Below are 21,618 nucleotides of genomic sequence, written 5' to 3'. Positions count from 1 at the left end.
GGGGCACCAGGAGTAAGGGTGTTTCCAGCACAGTACAGAGTAGGAGCACCAGGAGTAAGGGTGTTTCCAGTACAGTACAGAGTTGGAGCACCAGGAGTAAGGGTATTTCCAGCACAGTACAGAGTAGGTGCACCAGGAGTAAGGGTGTTCCCAGCACAGTACAGAGTAGGGGCACCAGGAGTAAGGATGTTTCCAGTACAGTACAGAGTAGGAGCACCAGGAGTAAGGGTGTTTCCAGCACAGTACAGAGTAGGTGCACCAGGAGTAAGGGTGTTCCCAGCACAGTACAGACTAGGGGCACCAGGAGTAAGGATGTATCCAGTACAGTACAGAGTAAGAGAACCAGGAGTAAGGGTGTTTCCAGCACAGTACAGAGTAGGTGCACCCCGGAGTAAGGGTGTTCCCAGCACAGTACAGAGTAGGGGCACCAGGAGTAAGAATGTTTCCAGTACAGTACAGAGTAAGAGCACCAGGAGTAAGGGTGTTTCCAGCACAGTACAGAGTAGGAGCACCAGGAGTAAGGCTGTTTCCAACACAGTACAGACTAGGGGCACCAGGAGTAAGGGTGTTTCCAGCACAGTACAGAGTAGGAGCACTAGGAGTAAGGGTGTTTCCAGCACAGTTCAGAGTAGGAGCACCAGGAGTAAGGGTGTTTCCAGCACAGTACAGAGTAGGAGCACCAGGAGTAAGGTTGTTCCCAGCACAGTACAGAGTAGGAGCACCAGGAGTAAGGGTGTTATAAGCACAGTACAGAACAGGGGCACCAGGAGTAATGGTGTTTCCAGCACAGTACAGAGTAGGGGCACCAGGAGTAAGGGTGTTTCCAGCACAGTACAGAGTAGGGGCACCAGGAGTAAGGGTGTTTCCAGCACAGTACAGAGTAGGAGCACCAGGAGTAAGGGTGTTTCCAGCACAGTACAGAGCAGGGGCACCAGGAGTAAGGGTGTTTCCAGCACAGTACAGAGTGCACCAGGAGTAAGGGTGTTTCCAGCACAGTACAGAGTAGGGGCACCAGGAGTAAGGGTGTTATAAGCACAGTACAGAGTAGGGGCACCAGGAGTGAGGGTGTTTCCAGCACAGTACAGAGTAGGGGCACCAGGAGTGAGGGTGTTCCCAGCACAGTACAGAGTAGGGGCACCAGGAGTGAGGGTGTTCCCAGCACAGTACAGAGCAGGTGCACTGGGAAAGAGGGTGTTCCTAGCACAGTACAGGGTAGGGACACCAGGAGTAAGGGTGTTTCCAGTACAGTACAGAGTAGGAGCACCAGGAGTAAGGGTGTTTCCAGTACAGTACAGAGTAGGAGCACCAGGAGTAAGGGTGTTTCCAGTACAGTACAGAGTAGGAGCACCAGGAGTAAGGGTGTTTCCAGCACAGCACAGAGTAAGAGCACCAGGAGTAAGGGTGTTTCCAGCACAGTACAGAGTAGGAGCACCAGGAGTAAGGGTGTTTCCAGCACAGTACAGAGTAGGAGCACCAGGAGTAAGGGTGTTTCCAGCACAGTACAGAGTAGGTGCACCAGGAGTAAGGGTGTTCCCATCACAGTACAGAGTAGGGGCACCAGGAGTAAGGATGTTTCCAGTACAGTACAGAGTAGCAGCACCAGGAGTAAGGGTGTTTCCAGCACAGTACAGAGTAGGAGCACCAGGAGTAAGGGTGTTTCCAGCACAGTACAGACTAGGGGCACCAGGAGTAAGGGTCTTCCCAGCACAGTACAGAGTAGGGGCACCAAGAGTAAGGGTGTTACCAGTACAGTACAGAGTAGGGGCACCAGAAGTAAGGGTGTTCCCAGCACAGTACAGAGTAGGGGCACCAGGAGTAAGGGTGTTTTACGCACAGTGCAGGGTAGGGGCGCCAGGAGTAAGGGTGTTTCCAGCACAGTACAGAGTAGGAGCACCAGGAGTAAGGGTGTTTCCAGTACAGTACAGAGTTGGAGCACCAGGAGTAAGGATGTTTCCAGTACAGTACAGAGTAGGAGCACCAGAAGTAAGGGTGTTTCCAGCACAGTACAGAGTAGGGGCACCAGGAGTAAGGGTGTTTCCAGCACAGTACAGAGTAGGGGCACCAGGAGTGAGGGTGTTCCCAGCACAGTACAGAGTAGGGGCACCAGTAGTAAGGGTGATCCCAGCACAGTACAGAGTAGGGGCACCAGGAGTAAGGGTGTTTCCAGCACAGTACAGAGTAGGGGCACCAGGAGTAAGGGTGTTCCCAGCGCAGTACAGAGTAGGTGCACCAGGAGTAAGGGTGTGCCCAGCACAGTACAGAGTAGGGGCACCAGGAGAAAGGGTGTTTCCAGCACAGTACAGAGTAGGAGCACCAGGAGTAAGGGTGTTTCCAGCACAGTACAGAGTAGGAGCACCAGGAGTAAGGGTGTTTCCAGCACAGTACAGAGTAGGAGCACCAGGAGTAAGGGTGTTTCCAGCACAGTACAGAGTAGGAGCACCAGGAGTAAGGGTGTTTCCAGCACAGTACAGAGTAGGAGCACCAGGAGTAAGGGTGTTTCCAGTACAGTACAGAGTAGGAGCACCAGGAGTAAGGGTGTTCCCAGCACAGTATCGAGTAGGGGCACCAGGAGTAAGGTTGTTTCCAGTACAGTACAGAGTAGGAGCACCAGGAGTAAGGTTGTTCCCAGCACAGTACAGAGCAGGAGCACCAGGAGTAAGGGTGTTTCCAGCACAGTACAGAGTAGGGGCACCAGGAGTAAGGTTGTTCCCAGCACAGTACAGAGCAGGAGCACCAGGAGTAAGGGTGTTATAAGCACAGTACAGAACAGGGGCACCAGGAGTAATGGTGTTTCCAGCACAGTACAGAGTAGGGGCACCAGGAGTAAGGGTGTTTCCAGCACAGTACAGAGTAGGGGCACCAGGAGTAAGGGTGTTTCCAGCACAGTACAGAGCAGGGGCACCAGGAGTAAGGGTGTTTCCAGCACAGTACAGAGTGCACCAGGAGTAAGGGTGTTTCCAGCACAGTACAGAGTAGGGGCACCAGGAGTAAGGGTGTTTCCAGCACAGTACAGAGAAGGAGCACCAGGAGTAAGGGTGTTTCCAGTACAGTACAGAGTAGGAGCACCAGGAGTAAGGGTGTTTCCAGCACAGTACAGAGTAGGAGCACCAGGAGTAAGGGTGTTTCCAGCACAGTACAGAGTAGGAGCACCAGGAGTAAGGGTGTTTCCAGCACAGTACAGAGTAGGAGCACCAGGAGTAAGGGTGTTTCCAGCACAGTACAGAGTAGGTGCACCAGGAGTAAGGGTGTTCCCAGCACAGTACAGAGTAGGGGCACCAGGAGTAAGGATGTTTCCAGTACAGTACAGAGTAGCAGCACCAGGAGTAAGGGTGTTTCCAGCACAGTACAGAGTAGGAGCACCAGGAGTAAGGGTGTTTCCAGCACAGTACAGAGTAGGAGCACCAGGAGTAAGGGTGTTTCCAGCACAGTACAGAGTAGGAGCACCAGGAGTAAGGGTGTTTCCAGTACAGTACAGAGTAGGAGCACCAGGAGTAAGGGTGTTTCCAGTACAGTACAGAGTAGGGGCACCAAGAGTAAGGGTGTTACCAGTACAGTACAGAGTAGGGGCACCAGAAGTAAGGGTGTTCCCAGCACAGTACAGAGTAGGGGCACCAGGAGTAAGGGTGTTTTATGCACAGTGCAGGGTAGGGGCGCCAGGAGTAAGGGTGTTTCCAGCACAGTACAGAGTAGGAGCACCAGGAGTAAGGGTGTTTCCAGTACAGTACAGAGTTGGAGCACCAGGAGTAAGGATGTTTCCAGTACAGTACAGAGTAGGAGCACCAGGAGTAAGGGTGTTTCCAGCACAGTACAGAGTAGGAGCACCAGGAGTAAGGGTGTTTCCAGTACAGTACAGAGTTGGAGCACCAGGAGTAAGGATGTTTCCAGTACAGTACAGAGTAGGAGCACCAGGAGTAAGGGTGTTTCCAGCACAGTACAGAGTAGGAGCACCAGGAGTAAGGGTGTTTCCAGCACAGTACAGAGTAGGAGCACCAGGAGTAAGGGTTTTTCCAGCACAGCACAGAGTAGGAGAACCAGGAGTAAGGGTGTTTCCAGCACAGTACAGAGTAGGAGCACTAGGAGTAAGGGTGTTTCCAGCACAGTACAGAGTAGGAGCACCAGGAGTAAGGGTGTTTCCAGCACAGTACAGAGTATGGGCACCAGGAGTAAGGGTGTTCCCAGCACAGTACAGAGTAGGGGCACCAGGAGTAAGGGTCTTTCCAGCACAGTACAGAGTATGGGCACCAGGAGTGAGGGTGTTCCCAGCACAGTACATTGTAGGGGCACCAGGAGTGAGGGTGTTCCCAGCACAGTACAGAGTAGGGGCACCAGTAGTAAGGGTGATCCCAGCACAGTACAGAGTAGGGGCACCAGGAGTAAGGGTGTTCCCAGCACAGTACAGAGTAGGAGCACCAGGAGTAAGGGTGTTTCCAGCACAGTACAGAGTAGGAGCACCAGGAGTAAGGGTGTTTCCAGCACAGTACAGAGTAGGAGCACCAGGAGTAAGGGTGTTTCCAGCACAGTACAGAGTAGGAGCACCAGGAGTAAGGGTGTTTCCAGCACAGTACAGAGTAGGAGCACCAGGAATAAGGGTGTTCCCAGCACAGTACAGAGTAGGGGCACCAGGAGTAAGGATGTTTCAAGTATAGTACAGAGTAGGAGCACAAGGAGTAAGGTTGTTCCCAGCACAGTACAGAGCAGGAGCACCAGGAGTAAGGGTGTTTCCAGCACAGTACAGAGTAGGGGCACCAGGAGTAAGGGTGTTTCCAGCACAGTACAGAGTAGGGGCACCAGGAGTGAGGGTGTTCCCAGCACAGTACAGAGTAGGGGCACCAGTAGTAAGGGTGATCCCAGCACAGTACAGAGTAGGGGCACCAGGAGTAAGGGTGTTCCCAGCACAGTACAGAGTAGGTGCACCAGGAGTAAGGGTGTTTCCAGCACAGTACAGAGTAGGGGCACCAGGAGTAAGGGTGTTCCCAGCGCAGTACAGAGTAGGTGCACCAGGAGTAAGGGTGTGCCCGGCACAGTACAGAGTAGGGGCACCAGGATTAAGGGTGTTTCCAGCACAGTACAGAGTAGGAGCACCAGGAGTAAGGGTGTTTCCAGCACAGTACAGAGTAGGAGCACCAGGAGTAAGGGTGTTTCCAGCACAGTACAGAGTAGGAGCACCAGGAGTAAGGGTGTTTCCAGCACAGTACAGAGTAGGAGCACCAGGAGTAAGGGTGTTTCCAGTACAGTACAGAGTAGGAGCACCAGGAGTAAGGGTGTTCCCAGCACAGTATCGAGTAGGGGCACCAGGAGTAAGGATGTTTCCAGTACAGTACAGAGTAGGAGCACCAGGAGTAAGGTTGTTCCCAGCACAGTACAGAGCAGGAGTACCAGGAGTAAGGGTGTTCCCAGCACAGTATCGAGTAGGGGCACCAGGAGTAAGGATGTTTCCAGTACAGTACAGAGTAGGAGCACCAGGAGTAAGGTAGTTCCCAGCACAGTACAGAGCAGGAGCACCAGGAGTAAGGGTGTTATAAGCACAGTACAGAGCAGGGGCACCAGGAGTAATGGTGTTTCCAGCACAGTACAGAAGAGGAGCACCAGGAGTAAGGGTGTTTCCAGCACAGTACAGAGTAGGGGCACCAGGAGTAAGGGTGTTTCCAGCACAGTACAGAGTAGGAGCACCAGGAGTAAGGGTGTTTCCAGCACAGTACAGAGCAGGGGCACCAGGAGTAAGGGTGTTTCCAGCACAGTACAGAGTGCACCAGGAGTAAGGGTGTTTCCAGCACAGTACAGAGTAGGGACACCAGGAGTAAGGGTGTTTCCAGTACAGTACAGAGTAGGAGCACCAGGAGTAAGGGTGTTTCCAGCACAGTACAGAGTAGGAGCACCAGGAGTAAGGGTGTTTCCAGTACAGTACAGAGTAGGAGCACCAGGAGTAAGGGTGTTTCCAGCACAGTACAGAGTAGGAGCACCAGGAGTAAGGGTGTTTCCAGCACAGTACAGAGTAGGAGCACCAGGAGTAAGGGTGTTTCCAGCACAGTACAGAGTAGGAGCACCAGGAGTAAGGGTGTTTCCAGCACAGTACAGAGTAGGTGCACCAGGAGTAAGGGTGTTCCCAGCACAGTACAGAGTAGGGGCACCAGGAGTAAGGATGTTTCCAGTACAGTACAGAGTAGCAGCACCAGGAGTAAGGGTGTTTCCAGCACAGTACATAGTAGGAGCACCAGGAGTAAGGGTGTTTCCAGCACAGTACAGACTAGGGGCACCAGGAGTAAGGGTCTTCCCAGCACAGTACAGAGTAGGGGCACCAAGAGTAAGGGTGTTACCAGTACAGTAAAGAGTAGGGGCAGCAGAAGTAAGGGTGTTCCCAGCACAGTACAGAGTAGGGGCACCAGGAGTAAGGGTGTTTTACGCACAGTGCAGGGTAGGGGCACCAGGAGTAAGGGTGTTTCCAGCACAGTACAGAGTAGGGGCACCAGGAGTAAGGGTGTTTTATGCACAGTGCAGGGTAGGGGCGCCAGGAGTAAGGGTGTTTCCAGCACAGTACAGAGTAGGAGCACCAGGAGTAAGGGTGTTTCCAGTACAGTACAGAGTTGGAGCACCAGGAGTAAGGATGTTTCCAGTACAGTACAGAGTAGGAGCACCAGGAGTAAGGGTGTTTCCAGCACAGTACAGAGTAGGAGCACCAGGAGTAAGGGTGTTTCCAGCACAGTACAGAGTAGGAGCACCAGGAGTAAGGGTTTTTCCAGCACAGCACAGAGTAGGAGAACCAGGAGTAAGGGTGTTTCCAGCACAGTACAGAGTAGGAGCACTAGGAGTAAGGGTGTTTCCAGCACAGTACAGAGTAGGAGCACCAGGAGTAAGGGTGTTTCCAGCACAGTACAGAGTAGGGGCACCAGGAGTAAGGGTCTTTCCAGCACAGTACAGAGTATGGGCACCAGGAGTAAGGGTGTTCCCAGCACAGTACAGAGTAGGGGCACCAGGAGTAAGGGTCTTTCCAGCACAGTACAGAGTATGGGCACCAGGAGTGAGGGTGTTCCCAGCACAGTACATTGTAGGGGCACCAGGAGTGAGGGTGTTCCCAGCACAGTACAGAGTAGGGGCACCAGTAGTAAGGGTGATCCCAGCACAGTACAGAGTAGGGGCACCAGGAGTAAGGGTGTTCCCAGCACAGTACAGAGTAGGAGCACCAGGAGTAAGGGTGTTCCCAGCACAGTACAGAGTAGGAGCACCAGGAGTAAGGGTGTTTCCAGCACAGTACAGAGTAGGAGCACCAGGAGTAAGGGTGTTTCCAGCACAGTACAGAGTAGGAGCACCAGGAGTAAGGGTGTTTCCAGCACAGTACAGAGTAGGAGCACCAGGAATAAGGGTGTTCCCAGCACAGTACAGAGTAGGGGCACCAGGAGTAAGGATGTTTCAAGTATAGTACAGCGTAGGAGCACAAGGAGTAAGGTTGTTCCCAGCACAGTACAGAGCAGGAGCACCAGGAGTAAGGGTGTTTCCAGCACAGTACAGAGTAGGGGCACCAGGAGTAAGGGTGTTTCCAGCACAGTACAGAGTAGGGGCACCAGGAGTGAGGGTGTTCCCAGCACAGTACAGAGTAGGGGCACCAGTAGTAAGGGTGATCCCAGCACAGTACAGAGTAGGGGCACCAGGAGTAAGGGTGTTCCCAGCACAGTACAGAGTAGGTGCACTAGGAGTAAGGGTGTTTCCAGCACAGTACAGAGTAGGGGCACCAGGAGTAAGGGTGTTCCCAGCGCAGTACAGAGTAGGTGCACCAGGAGTAAGGGTGTGCCCGGCACAGTACAGAGTATGGGCACCAGGATTAAGGGTGTTTCCAGCACAGTACAGAGTAGGAGCACCAGGAGTAAGGGTGTTTCCAGCACAGTACAGAGTAGGAGCACCAGGAGTAAGGGTGTTTCCAGCACAGTACAGAGTAGGAGCACCAGGAGTAAGGGTGTTTCCAGCACAGTACAGAGTAGGAGCACCAGGAGTAAGGGTGTTTCCAGTACAGTACAGAGTAGGAGCACCAGGAGTAAGGGTGTTCCCAGCACAGTATCGAGTAGGGGCACCAGGAGTAAGGATGTTTCCAGTACAGTACAGAGTAGGAGCACCAGGAGTAAGGTTGTTCCCAGCACAGTACAGAGCAGGAGTACCAGGAGTAAGGGTGTTCCCAGCACAGTATCGAGTAGGGGCACCAGGAGTAAGGATGTTTCCAGTACAGTACAGAGTAGGAGCACCAGGAGTAAGGTTGTTCCCAGCACAGTACAGAGCAGGAGCACCAGGAGTAAGGGTGTTATAAGCACAGTACAGAGCAGGGGCACCAGGAGTAATGGTGTTTCCAGCACAGTACAGAAGAGGGGCACCAGGAGTAAGGGTGTTTCCAGCACAGTACAGAGTAGGGGCACCAGGAGTAAGGGTGTTTCCAGCACAGTACAGAGTAGGAGCACCAGGAGTAAGGGTGTTTCCAGCACAGTACAGAGCAGGGGCACCAGGAGTAAGGGTGTTTCCAGCACAGTACAGAGTGCACCAGGAGTAAGGGTGTTTCCAGCACAGTACAGAGTAGGGACACCAGGAGTAAGGGTGTTTCCAGTACAGTACAGAGTAGGAGCACCAGGAGTAAGGGTGTTTCCAGCACAGTACAGAGTAGGAGCACCAGGAGTAAGGGTGTTTCCAGTACAGTACAGAGTAGGAGCACCAGGAGTAAGGGTGTTTCCAGCACAGTACAGAGTAGGAGCACCAGGAGTAAGGGTGTTTCCAGCACAGTACAAAGTAGGAGCACCAGGAGTAAGGGTGTTTCCAGCACAGTACAGAGTAGGAGCACCAGGAGTAAGGGTGTTTCCAGCACAGTACAGAGTAGGTGCACCAGGAGTAAGGGTGTTCCCAGCACAGTACAGAGTAGGGGCACCAGGAGTAAGGATGTTTCCAGTACAGTACAGAGTAGTAGCACCAGGAGTAAGGGTGTTTCCAGCACAGTACAGAGTAGGAGCACCAGGAGTAAGGGTGTTTCCAGCACAGTACAGACTAGGGGCACCAGGAGTAAGGGTCTTCCCAGCACAGTACAGAGTAGGGGCACCAAGAGTAAGGGTGTTACCAGTACAGTAAAGAGTAGGGGCAGCAGAAGTAAGGGTGTTCCCAGCACAGTACAGAGTAGGGGCACCAGGAGTAAGGGTGTTTTACGCACAGTGCAGGGTAGGGGCACCAGGAGTAAGGGTGTTTCCAGCACAGTACAGAGTAGGTGCACCAGGAGTAAGGGTGTTCCCAGCACAGTACAGAGTAGGGGCACCAGGAGTAAGGATGTTTCCAGTACAGTACAGAGTAGGAGCACCAGGAGTAAGGGTGTTTCCAGCACAGTACAGAGTAGGAGCACCAGGAGTAAGGGTGTTTCCAGCACAGTACAGAGTAGGAGCACCAGGAGTAAGGGTTTTTCCAGCACAGCACAGAGTAGGAGCACCAGGAGTAAGGGTGTTTCCAGCACAGTACAGAGTAGGAGCACCAGGAGTAAGGGTGTTTCCAGCACAGTACAGAGTAGGTGCACCAGGAGTAAGGGTGTTCCTAGCACAGTACAGAGTAGGGGCACCAGGAGTAAGGATGTTTCCAGTACAGTACAGAGTAGGAGAACCAGGAGTAAGGGTGTTTCCAGCACAGTACAGAGTAGGAGCACTAGGAGTAAGGGTGTTTCCAGCACAGTACAGAGTAGGAGCACCAGGAGTAAGGGTGTTTCCAGCACAGTACAGACTAGGGGCACCAGGAGTAAGGGTCTTCCCAGCACAGCACAGAGTATGGGCACCAGGAGTAAGGGTGTTCCCAGCAAAGTACAGAGTAGGGGCACCAGGAGTGAGGGTGTTCCCAGCACAGTACATTGTAGGGGCACCAGGAGTGAGGGTGTTCCCAGCACAGTACAGAGTAGGGGCACCAGTAGTAAGGGTGATCCCAGCACAGTACAGAGTAGGGGCACCAGGAGTAAGGGTGTTCCCAGCACAGTACAGAGTAGGTGCACCAGGAGTAAGGGTGTTTCCAGCGCAGTACAGAGTAGGAGCACCAGGAGTAAGGGTGTTTCCAACACAGTACAGAGTAGGGGCACCAGGAGTAAGGGTGTTCCCAGCGCAGTACAGAGTAGGGGCACCAGGAGTAAGGGTGTTCCCAGCACAGTACAGAGTAGGGGCACCAGTAGTAAGGGTGTTCCCAGCACAGTACAGAGTAGAAGCACCAGGAGTAAGGGTGTTTCCAGCACAGTACAGAGTAGGAGCACCAGGAGTAAGGGTGTTTCCAGCACAGTACAGAGTAGGTGCAGTGGGAATGAGGGTTTTTCCAGCACAGTACAGAATAGGGGCACCAGAACAGTGTTATAAGCATAGTACAAAGTAGGTGCACCAGGAGAGAGGGCCTTCCTAGCATGGGCCAAGGGCCCACCGGGGGAATGCAATGGTATGGGCCCATGCTTAAGGGATGTGGTCTGTATCGCAAATGCTTAGCTAACAATTAGGCAAATCTTGGTTTTGCATTTATATAAGTGAACCAAGAACCCGTGCCACTTTGCCGCCCAGTTTCCACCCAGCGCAGGTAGCTAGGCACCGCTAGAGACTCCCACATTCGGACTTGCATCTGATACAAAACCAGGCCCGTAATATCCACGCCGAGGAATTATGCAGGGTTGTGTCAACCAGCAGCAATAATTTGCCTGCGGACTATACAAAATAACAATTGTAACTGCATACATAATAAATGGCGTGGTATGTCTTGTCAATGGTTAGAATGTCGGTATTCATCATGTGGACATGCTCATACTATCGACATGCTCAGTATGTCGACACTGATGCACGCGCACCCATTGAAAAACGCCCGTTGCGTTCGCATTATTATCCTGCCATGCATGCGCACGTGCATACGCATCGCAGTACAGATGGGCGTGGCACGATCTGTATAAGAAACATAAATATTATATTATCTGACTGTATGCTTTGAATACATTGGATTATAATGCTGCAAATGGCACGGAGAGTTAATCCATTTTCTATGACACTCTAAGAAAACATCAGGGGTCTTACCTGCTCATTAACTCGTGAAATGTTCGGTCTGGAAGCAGGAAAACAAAGTTATTAATGACCGACTTTAAGGCATCCAGAGGAACGCATCCTGTGCGATCTGGGTCATACGATGTGAAGGCTTTCACAAGATCGGGGTACGCGGAGGAGATCTGTAATAACAGACATTGTACAGGCTTTGTTCATAAAAATCCGCTTCATTAATTTAAAAAAAGAAGAAAACGTTTTTTTTTTTTACATTTTACTATTAATGTATTTGTATTGAATGTCGTAGAGGCAGCTTCAGATGTTTAATTGATAAGTTTTACACTGGCCTAAAAGACAACTAAACTAATTAGACGAGAATGGCGAGCTGGGTCTCTTTGGTACGATTAAGAATTCTGAAAAGATGGATACAAAAATATTCGTCTGTTTTGTACATTTTTGCTTCCCTTTAATGCTACCTGCTGAGCTTTAAAAAAAGATTCAAGTCTGTTTTTTTTGAGGGGGGGGGGGGGAGGGGGTGTTTTTGTTTTAGAAAAAAAGGAATATATCTGAAAGAAAAATAATAATTTCATATCTAGCAATGTGCCTCGAAACTCACGCTGAGAGGTTTGTCGAGTTTGAAAGACAATAAATTGAGAAGCACTTTGGTTCTTTTCAAACAGAGTATATATTTCAAGATAATCCTGTTTTAGGTAGGCAAAAAAATAAAATAAAAGATCAGTGTATACTTATCTCTCTGCGAAGTTAATTATTCATTGCTTTTCAGCTAGTATGCGCAATTCACAAGAGACGCGGATGCATCCAGGGTCTATAAATGGGCCGTATTTAAATATAACACAGCCTACAGCCATATTTACATGGTTCTTTCATTTGTCAGTTAATGCTAATTAAAATATTTATGGTATTTATCACACAGTCTAAGACTACACAACAAACCAGGGTCAAATGAGCATGTATAGCGTATCTACATATATACATACCATGACATATTTATATGAGGTGCGTGTTTTATGATTAGTGCATAAAAACAAACATGCACATTTTAAATGACAACAAAAATGTAAATAAAAAAATACGTTGAACTTAAAATGCGTCCTGCTTTTACTTATGTAAATATTTCTGTAAATTGATAGATCTTAAGGATATGTACAATCCCAATTTTACTTATGCTAATCCTCCAACTGATTAGATGATGGCAAACATTGTAATTCATTTGTCTGCACTTATAAGGTAAAAAAACAGCATTTAATAAACATTATTTGCAGCAGTAACCAGGCGTTCACACGGGTCTACTGTACTCCACTATTTCAAGTAGTACGGATGGTGTAATGGTTAGCATTACTGCCTCACAGCACTGAGGTCATGGGTTCAATTCCCACCATGGCCCTAACTGTGTGGAGTTTGTATATTCTCCCTGTACTTGCGTGGGCTTCCTCCGAGTACTTAGGTTTCCTCCCACAATCCAAAAATATACTGGTAGGGTAATTGGATCGCAACAAAATTAACCCTAGCGTGAATGTGTGTAGGGATGTGATGTGGTACATGTGGTAGGGCAGGGGTGGCCAACCAGTTAGAGCCAAAGAGCCAAAAAAAATGTGTTAGGTACGTCAAAGAGCCGACACAGAGCCGAAGTCACACATGCAAAAATGGGGTGTGACCTTGTGCCTTCTAGGCCACGCCCCTGGTATAAAATACATTGAAAAAAACAGATCCAACATAAAATACATTGAAAAAGCCACTTCCACAAAAAATAATTGTAAAAGCCAGATCCACATCAAATATATTGAAAAATCCAGATTCACATAATACACTTCACCTCCCCTATGTGTCCCTCCAGCCAGCACCCTCCTGTCCCTCCAGCCAGCACCCTCCTGTCACTCCAGCCAGCACCCTCCTGTCACTCCAGCCAGCACCCTCCTGTCACTCCAGACAGCACCCTCCTGTCACTCCAGCCAGCACCCTCCTGTCACTACAGCCAGCACCCTCCTGTCACTCCAGCCAGCACCCTCCCGTCACTCCAGCCAGCACCCTCCTGTCACTCCAGCCAGCACCCTCCGCACCCTCCTGTCACTCCAGCCAGCACCCTCCTGTCACTTCAGCTTCCCCCAATTCATGCCATTGCAGCAGCCCCTTATGTGTCCTCTGCTGGTGGGTGTCTCATCTCTAATATCTGGCTCCCTTAGTTCTAAGTCCCCGTAATGCTGCTGCATGTTTTTCTGGAGAGCAGTGGTTACCGGATCTGTTGTGGTCATGTGACTTTGTGTGTTAGGAGCCACATTTGAAGACAGAAAGAGCCACATGTGGATCAAGAGCCACAGGTTGGCCACCGCTGTGGTAGGGAATAGATTGTAAGCTCCACTGGGGCAGGGACTGATGTGAATGGCCAAGTATTCTCTGTAAAGCGCTGCGGAATATGTGTGCGCTATATAAATAACTGTTAATAAATAAATAATAAATAATTCCAAGCATTAATGCTCATGAACACGGCAGGCTACATAAGTGCTTGTCAGAAAGCATGTCTGCGTATAGGGGATGCGGTTAAGATGCCAGCTGTCGGAATCCCTACGCTGGAATACCGACACCAGCCAGTAAGGTGACGCCGGAATCCCGACAGGGTCAGCAGACTAATGCCAGAATCCCGACAAGCGGGTGGGTTAGGACCAGGGGAAGAGGGAGTTACGGTAAGGCACTAAGGGGGGAGGTTAGGGTTAAGCTGTGGGAACGGGGGAGGGGAAAGGGGGTAATATACTTACCTCACCCCTGTTGGGATTTCAAACATCGGGATGCTGGCGTTGGTATGGTCACCGTCGGTATTATGTCCTGCAGTCACACATACTGAACTCGCGTAAGTAGAATTATACTTAAGCGTAATCACGGCCTTCTAAAGTGGGGGGCAGGGCCGTAATGGTGCAATTGAGGTACCAAGCCCCTACACCCCCTACCTCCTACTTAGGATTCTCCCAGTTTTATTCTTAAACAGAGCCATTAACATTAACAAGAGGGTAGCTGGGGTGGTCGCTTAGAGCAGCCCCCCACTGACAGCTACATCACCAGCGTAGGGGGCACTGTGGCATATGTGAACTGGGGTTTCCGTGTGGCATTATGTGTGTTGGGGCCACTACAGTGTGGGTATCATATTTCTGATGCTGGGAATATCTGAACATTATACTTTTTTAATAACATCACCAACATATCGCATTGACGATTTTATTGGTAAGGGTCCCCACAAGTTAATCAATCCGGCCCTGTTCGTAAAACATGACAAGCATGAGTCGAACACTTAATATTAACGCTCATGTGTAAAAGGCCTATTGGTGAAATGGTTTGCACAGGGTGTATGTTGTTGCAGCCAAGGAACTATCTATTAATAACTAGTAGGTGTGGGTCCCTCCCAAGTTCTCTGATTGGGGGTCATTCCGAGTTGATCGCTAGCTGCATTTGGTCGCTGTGTCACGATGAGGCATAAAAACGGCACTTCTGCGCATACGTATGCGGCGCAATGCGCACGCGCGTCGTACTTTTACAACAGCCGATGTACTTTCACACAGGGTCTAGCGATGTTTTTCAGTCGCACTGCTGACCGCAGAGTGATTAACATGAAGTGGGTGTTTCTGGGTGTCAACTGACCGTTTTCAGGGAGTGTTCGAAAAAACGCAGGCGTGCCAGGAAAAACGCAGGCGTGGCTGGGGGAACGCAGGGCGTGTTCGTGACGTCGAAACAGGAACTGAACAGTCTGAAGTGATCGCAAGCGCTGAGTAGGTATTGAGCTACTCTAAAACTGCACAAAAAAACTTTGGCGCCGATCTGCGATCCTTTCGTTCGCACTTCTGCTAAGCTAAAATACACTCCCAGTGGGTGGCGGCTTAGCGTTTGCACGGCTGCTAAAAACAGCTAGCGAGCGATCAACTCGGAATGACCCCCAATGTCAATAGAAATAGATGTTTTATGCACAAACTATTATTTGCTCAAACATACTTCAATCTTCAGCTACAATGTAAGTTTGCTGCGTCATAAAATTACCATGGAAACGCAAAATTAGAAAGATGTAAATGTCCGACACTACATCAGGCCCGGGAAATTCCCAAACCACACATGTCTACTCTCCAGGAGCCCTGGAGGGAAAGGTCATCCTCCCGCTTCCTCTCCACCTCCTGGTGAAATGGGAGGTATAGGGGTGTCCAGCCTCATCCCTCACAGTGATCAGGGGGTGGTCTTCTGTATGCCGAATGTCGGGATCCCGGCGCACAGTATACCGGCGCCGGAATCCCGACACCCGGCATACCGACAACTATTCTCCCCCGTGGGGGTCCACGACCCCCCTGGAGGGAGAATAAAATAGTGTGGCGCGCGTATCGCGCCACCGTGCCCGCAAGGGGCTCCTTTGCGCTCGCCACGCTGTCGGTATGCCGGCGGTCGGGCTCCCGGCGCCGGGAGCCCGCGCCGGCATACCGTATGACATCCGTGATCAGCTCTCCCACTGGGAAATCTGGAGAGCAAGCTTTAAAAGTTGGCAAGTACTGTATGTTCAAAACAGGTTTATTTTGGGCACCACAGTAGTTATTGTCCACAAACAATGGTCTTTATTAGAGAACTTCTCTTCCACCAATGTCAAAGTTTGTTAGAAATTGCAGGAAATGGTCCTTTGCTCATTCTCCTGATATTAATCCTATGATTGAGTTAAACTAGTAGCAAGCTGACACAATGTAAACTGAAATCCCTGTTTAGAGGCTGTGGCCCATTGGGTGAGTTGTAGATCTTGCCTCACATCCACGGATATATTGCCACTGTTGGCTGTTTACTTAAGTAACAACAGACGGTTTTGGATTGGAAAGTAATTTGAATTTAATTGAACGCATTCCTTCCTAGACTATCTCTTCTTCAAACTTAAACAATACATCCAAATGCAATTAAAAAAAAAATATATATATATATATGATTTTTTTTTTTTGTTACGGACTCCGGCACGTTAAGTGCTTTCCTATCTGTGTAGCTGTATTGTGTACAACTGACTGGCACCATGGCAACAGGGAGAGCTCCTATTGTTCTGCATGATACAAACCATATTGTTCTGCAATCTGTCAGTAACTCCCAATGTTTTCTGTCTTTCTCACAAGAGATGACTCAACCTTTGTCTTGTTTTTTTAGTATTTTACCATCTTTCAGATCAGATGAATAAAGGAGATTGTGATAGCAGTTTAATGCAGGGAAAACGGTTGAATGTAGTCTATCACCTTGCAATCTGTACACTAAGTTGGGTCTGAATGCAGTTTTGCATCGCTAGATATATGCATTTCGCATAATATATAGGGGGCCATTGTTCTAGCCCTACAAAGAGAGGAAAAAACTAAAATTGATGGATCTCAAATCTACAACTTAAAGGGTGTATAATTCTTAGCCATTCCTAACCTCCATTTTTTTTTATAAGACCATACTCAACAGTTGCATGTCTTAATAAGTGGGTGTAGGCAGTCTGCGCTAGTGTAAATAGCTATTTCTGCCTTTAATCAGACTTGCCTACCCTCCCAGAATGGCCTGGAGGCTCCCCGGAAAAAAAACGGGTGACCCTCCCGGCCCCCCGGAAAAGCAGCCAAGTGTCCCGGAGTTAGATGCACCCCCGCACTCCCCTTCTGCTGTTAGTGGAAGTGGACAGTATGGGGGGGGGCAGTGAGGCACTCTCTACTGCCCTGGTAATAACGAGCACGGTTGTGCAGTAAAGTGTATGGTTCTGTGCCCAGTACCAGTTGTCTTTGAAGGTAGTTCTTCTTACTTGTGTAGTGATTCTCCAAGAAGTTTGGTTAGAGCGTTTCTCCGTTGCATGTTTAGAACTCTTTTGCAATGCTAGCCTATAGTACTGATGTTTGGCTCTTTTATTGGTTGTGAGCTTACAGTTCTGTAGCAGTGCTCTTCTGCCTGTGCAGCTAAGGTACTGTAGCCGTGATTCTATGAGTTTCCGAATTAGAAGTTCCTTCAGCTGTAATTTTACATCTCTTTTGCTATGCTCCACCTGTCTGTTCGCAAGTATAGATGCAATCAGAATTAGAGATGAGTGATTCGGTTTTATTGAAAACCATACTTGGCCACCTTCCCGGAAGCTGCGGAAGGCTCCCAAACTATGCTGAAAAATGAACACACCCGAACTTTGCGGCTTCGAGTCGAACCGAGTCCCGGCTCGGATCACTTTTGGGTCGGGACTTGGATATAAAAACCAAACATTGCATGTTTTTGATGGCATATAAGTCCCTCCGTAGTGATTAAAGGTGCATTTGCACACTTCAAAATGAATGTTAATGATGGTAATAATACTGTAGGAACAACGATATATGTCCAAAAATGACATGATTTTAGATGCGTTTCATCAATTTTAAAGAAATCCAAACCAAAAACCAAACTAAAACACTTGACGGTGATTTTGGCAAAACCAAACCACACCCAAAACTATGGCAACGGATGTATGCTATGTTTCTGTTGATCTATTTTCATATCAAGTACATTTTCATTGAAAAACATTTTTAACAGGAAAAACAAAAAAAAACAACTAAGACATTACATTACCATGGTCGCTAATATAATGCAAAAAAGAGAGGGTCAATGAACAAACGTGCCGGTCACAAACCATAAACATGAATCAAATTATAAAAGACTGATGACCATAGACCATATCTGGAAAAACTTGGGGGCATCGAAATAAACAAAATGAGGAATTGGCAGGAAGGAGATAGTGGACTACCATAAGAAAGACTCTCTAAGGGATCTCTAAGGACCCAGAAGAAACTGAGACCATCTATCCCATAACTTATTAATTTCAGGAGAGCTTTTTGGCTGTAGACATAATGCTTATGATGTATGGTATCATTAACAAGCACCTGCCTTTTATAATTATTTGGTGGATCGGGAGAACACCAGGAGCGGGCAATGATTACTTTAGTCAGAGTTGATGTGCTCAGAACATATCAATAAATAGTGGCATTAAATAAGTCTTCCATGTCTAAGCCAAATAAATTTGGCTTCTGCAGGTGGCAAAACTGGAAAGGTAGATTGAATGTCCAACCAAACAAGCAGCCAAAACTCTTAAACCCTAGGACAATCCTAGGGCAATGCCAAAAATCTCAGTCCAAAGTACACTTAGGGCAGTGTGTGGGAGTACTAGTGTACGATATGATCTGTGCAATATAAACAATATAAAATAATAAATTTGCTGAAATCTAACACACAGTGAAGTATAGCGAAGAGATCCCAGAATCTGGGCCCAATGGTCATCCTGAAGAGGACCACAAGTCCACTTCCCATTTATTCCTAAGAAGGAGAATGGCATTCGGCAGATAACAGTAGTTGAGATCACTATAGAGGGAGGAAATTACTTTCCTGGGTGGTAGTTTGAAAAGTGAGAGCTTGCGGAGAGAAGGGGACAATCAAAAGAGGGCCATTTCCACAAGTCCACTTCCCATTTATTCCTAAGAAGGAGAATGGCATTCGGCAGATAACAGTAGTTGAGATCACTATAGAGGGAGGAAATTACTTTCCTGGGTGGTAGTTTGAAAAGTGAGAGCTTGCGGAGAGAAGGGGACAATCAAAAGAGGGCCATTTCCAAACTGAGCGTGCACAGCATGGTGAAGCCAGAGATATCTATAAAAAGCTGCATGAGGAAGGCCAAACTCTGACCACAGGTATTCAAAGGAGTGGAAAGTGCCATTGTCAAACAAGTGACCAACTGTTCAGGTACCATAGGAGAGCCAAAAGCTCTCCAAACCAAGTATTCTCAGTTCGGAAAAATTAATGTTACACCAAAGGGGAACCCACCTCCAAAAACAAATCATGTGCCAAATGCCAGACCAACGAGGCATGCCGTAGTAAAGGAGATAGACCCCTGACAATTGTTGAGAAAGTAGTACCTGCTATGGAGTGTCAAAGTCAGAAAAATATCTCTATGCACACTACCATATTTGCACCTCACACAGGTCCGTGCTGCGCATGCGTGCGCTCTCCCGTACGTGCGCATACTCACAGTCGCGGGCACCCGCAGGCGCACGGTATGCGTATTTACGGTAGAGTTTATGTGATCGTAGCGTGCGACTCAATCGTTACATATTTTCACTATATAATGTATTTTGTAGATCATGGTCCCTTTGATAGATTCTGAAAGTTTAGTTAACATAGCATGTTCCTGAACAGAGAGATCCCTCTTTGTATTGTACGAAGGGTCTAACAGGGGTCATACAGTGGTGTTTGGTACCCATCGGAAGAGTATTTAAATAGCAATATTCCGGTGTTGGTTTGGAGCGGATTAATCGCTCGTGCGAATAGTTATGGACATAAGAAGTTTATGTCCATTTACTATTATTTGTTCTTATTTAGTCATGCGGCGGGAAACCCAGTATCCCACCCACCTGAACAGTTGGAAGCAGGCACAGCCCACCTGTATGAATCAACCTATGACCTTTTGTTATAATGCGAAGCCGAATTCCTGTGTCCAATGAACAAAGAGATTGTAGGGACCATTGAATTGTATTGTGTGAGGGGCATAAATAGGCAGGCCGACCATATCCAGTTCACTCTCTTCAACGGTTCTCATTGCTGATAATCGGGAGCTGGATATCGAGGCGCATGCGATCGTTTCCCCTTGTGCGTAAGGTGTTTCTCCGCAACCATATTGATCTTCTTGTTATTATGAGCCATTTCTCTCTCTCTTCTCTTTCTCTCTTATTTTCCCTTAAATAGTAATTGTATTGTATTTCCTGTGTAGTTATCTGGTTAGGTAGTCTATGTTATATTGTAGTGTATGATTTGTATTTGTATTAATTCTTTTGCAAGTATATCATTCATAATATATATTAGGCGTTGGACCCTAAGCCCAGGTATCTGTGTATTTCTTATAGTGTCTAGTATTCTCAGAGCGTCGGTGACGCTCAAACAGCTTTTAAGTTAATAAGGTTACACTAGGTTGCATCTACACCCTATCTCTACACTAAGGTTTTACAGCATATTACATTGTTTCTGGTTTAGATATAAAGGTTTAACATGGTGAGCGTCAGCGCCGCTCGTGATCTCCTCGTGGTCTTGAGCGTCCGCTACGCTGATAGCGTAGCATTACGGTAGTCGCTCACCTATAAGTGTGCCCGATACCAACAGCGTATTCTCGTGAGCGTCTGTATCGCTCGAGCAGCCCGCTCCCGATACAGCGTCCGTTACGCTATAGTGAACCATTACGTTAGTCAGCAGCCAATAGCGTGCCTGCCTGTGATCTCTTGGCCGTGAGCGAACGTGACGCTTGAGCGTCTCGACTACGGCTAAGCGATTGTTACGCAACGAGCGTACCTTTACGGTACTTCATACGTAAATAGCGTACAGTGTTCTTAGACCTCACAAAGGGTTTTTATATACGATAAATATTCAGCTTTATCAATTGGCGGCTCGCCCGTCCTTCACATATCTGCACTAGGTAGATACAGCAGACATTATCCATCAGCAAAGGGCGGGAGGTTATATTCCTCGTAGTGCTGTCGGGATAAGCGTCTGCTTCTCTTAGTAAAGGGTGCTGAAGGAATCCGGGACCGGAGGTAAGAACAAAACGATAGTCTCTTTTAAAACTGTTTATTTTTCTGTCTTGCGTACACACGCACGCACATATATATCTGCATTTCTTTTTCATTTGTGTATTTTCGTATATCACTCTTCTGTTTGCCTTTTTATAATTGATAAACGTGCTGAGAGAGATTTGCCGCTATTTCAATAGTTTGAGTAAAGGTAATATAGTTAAAGTATAGACAAACACAGCTGTGCCTGAGAGACAAGGAGGTCAGTGTGGTGCGCGGTAGATGATCGAGGATCATCTACATTGATAAACGTATAAGTTGTGTTACGGTGGATCTTTGCTTTGCGTACACGTGTCTCTAACAAAGGACTGAGACTTGTGTACGCAATCCAAGGGCCGACGCACGCAGCGTATATTACGCAACGGAGCGTACGGGTACGCCCACGTAACTCAAACCACAAGTGTTATTTTTAAAAGGCGATAAATAGCGCAACGCGGTAAATAACGCAAGGCGATAAATAGCACAAATTGATTTCAGTTTTTCCAAAACTTAGTTTAAATACCTTACTTTACTGTAGCGCCTCTGGGGAGAGCTATCAGACTACGGGAAATGATTTTTCTGATCAGAAAACTATAAGAATGATAGTGGGTTGAAAACGGTATGTGTGTATTGAATCCCGCTTTGTGGACTTTGTGATCTATGTGATAAAACGGTATTGAATTCCGCTTTGTGGACTTTGTGATCTGTGTGATCTTTGGTGGAACGTGATGAGCACGGTCTGAGTGAAAACGTGCAACAGAGTGTGATAAAGTTTTCGTTGTATTACGCTCTGGCTGTTTTGGAGCACAGTAGGGAGACTCCAATGATCCTACCATTTATGGGCAACAAGTGTCTATAAGGGGTACGATTGGACCGCACGGTTGTATGTGTGACCAATAACGCAACGTGATATGAGGTCGTATATCCATGCGTAAATCTTGCCCTCATACGTGTTGTAGGGAGCACATGCAAGCGTGATTTGTGTAAAGAAAAAGGAAGGGAATTTTCTCAGGAAAATCTCTAGAGATAGG

The 21,618-nt window shown here is 48.1% G+C and overlaps 1 protein-coding gene across 3 annotated transcripts in view; it reads right to left on the bottom strand.

The window, feature by feature from the left end:
* Positions 1-21,618, bottom strand: part of EFCAB6 (EF-hand calcium binding domain 6) — a 411,320-nt gene that overhangs the window by 210,951 nt on the left and 178,751 nt on the right. For all 3 annotated transcript variants that reach the window (XM_063928921.1, XM_063928922.1, XM_063928923.1), the window contains one exon: positions 11,037-11,185. In XM_063928921.1, coding sequence (XP_063784991.1) covers positions 11,037-11,185 — 149 coding nt within the window. The remainder of the gene's footprint in view (positions 1-11,036; positions 11,186-21,618) is intronic.

This window comes from Pseudophryne corroboree, chromosome 6 (assembly GCF_028390025.1).
Source record: "Pseudophryne corroboree isolate aPseCor3 chromosome 6, aPseCor3.hap2, whole genome shotgun sequence".
NCBI classification, from domain to species: Eukaryota; Metazoa; Chordata; class Amphibia; order Anura; family Myobatrachidae; genus Pseudophryne; species Pseudophryne corroboree.
The sequence above is the reverse complement of the archived record's forward strand: the minus strand, read 5'-3'. Positions and strand labels throughout refer to the sequence as shown.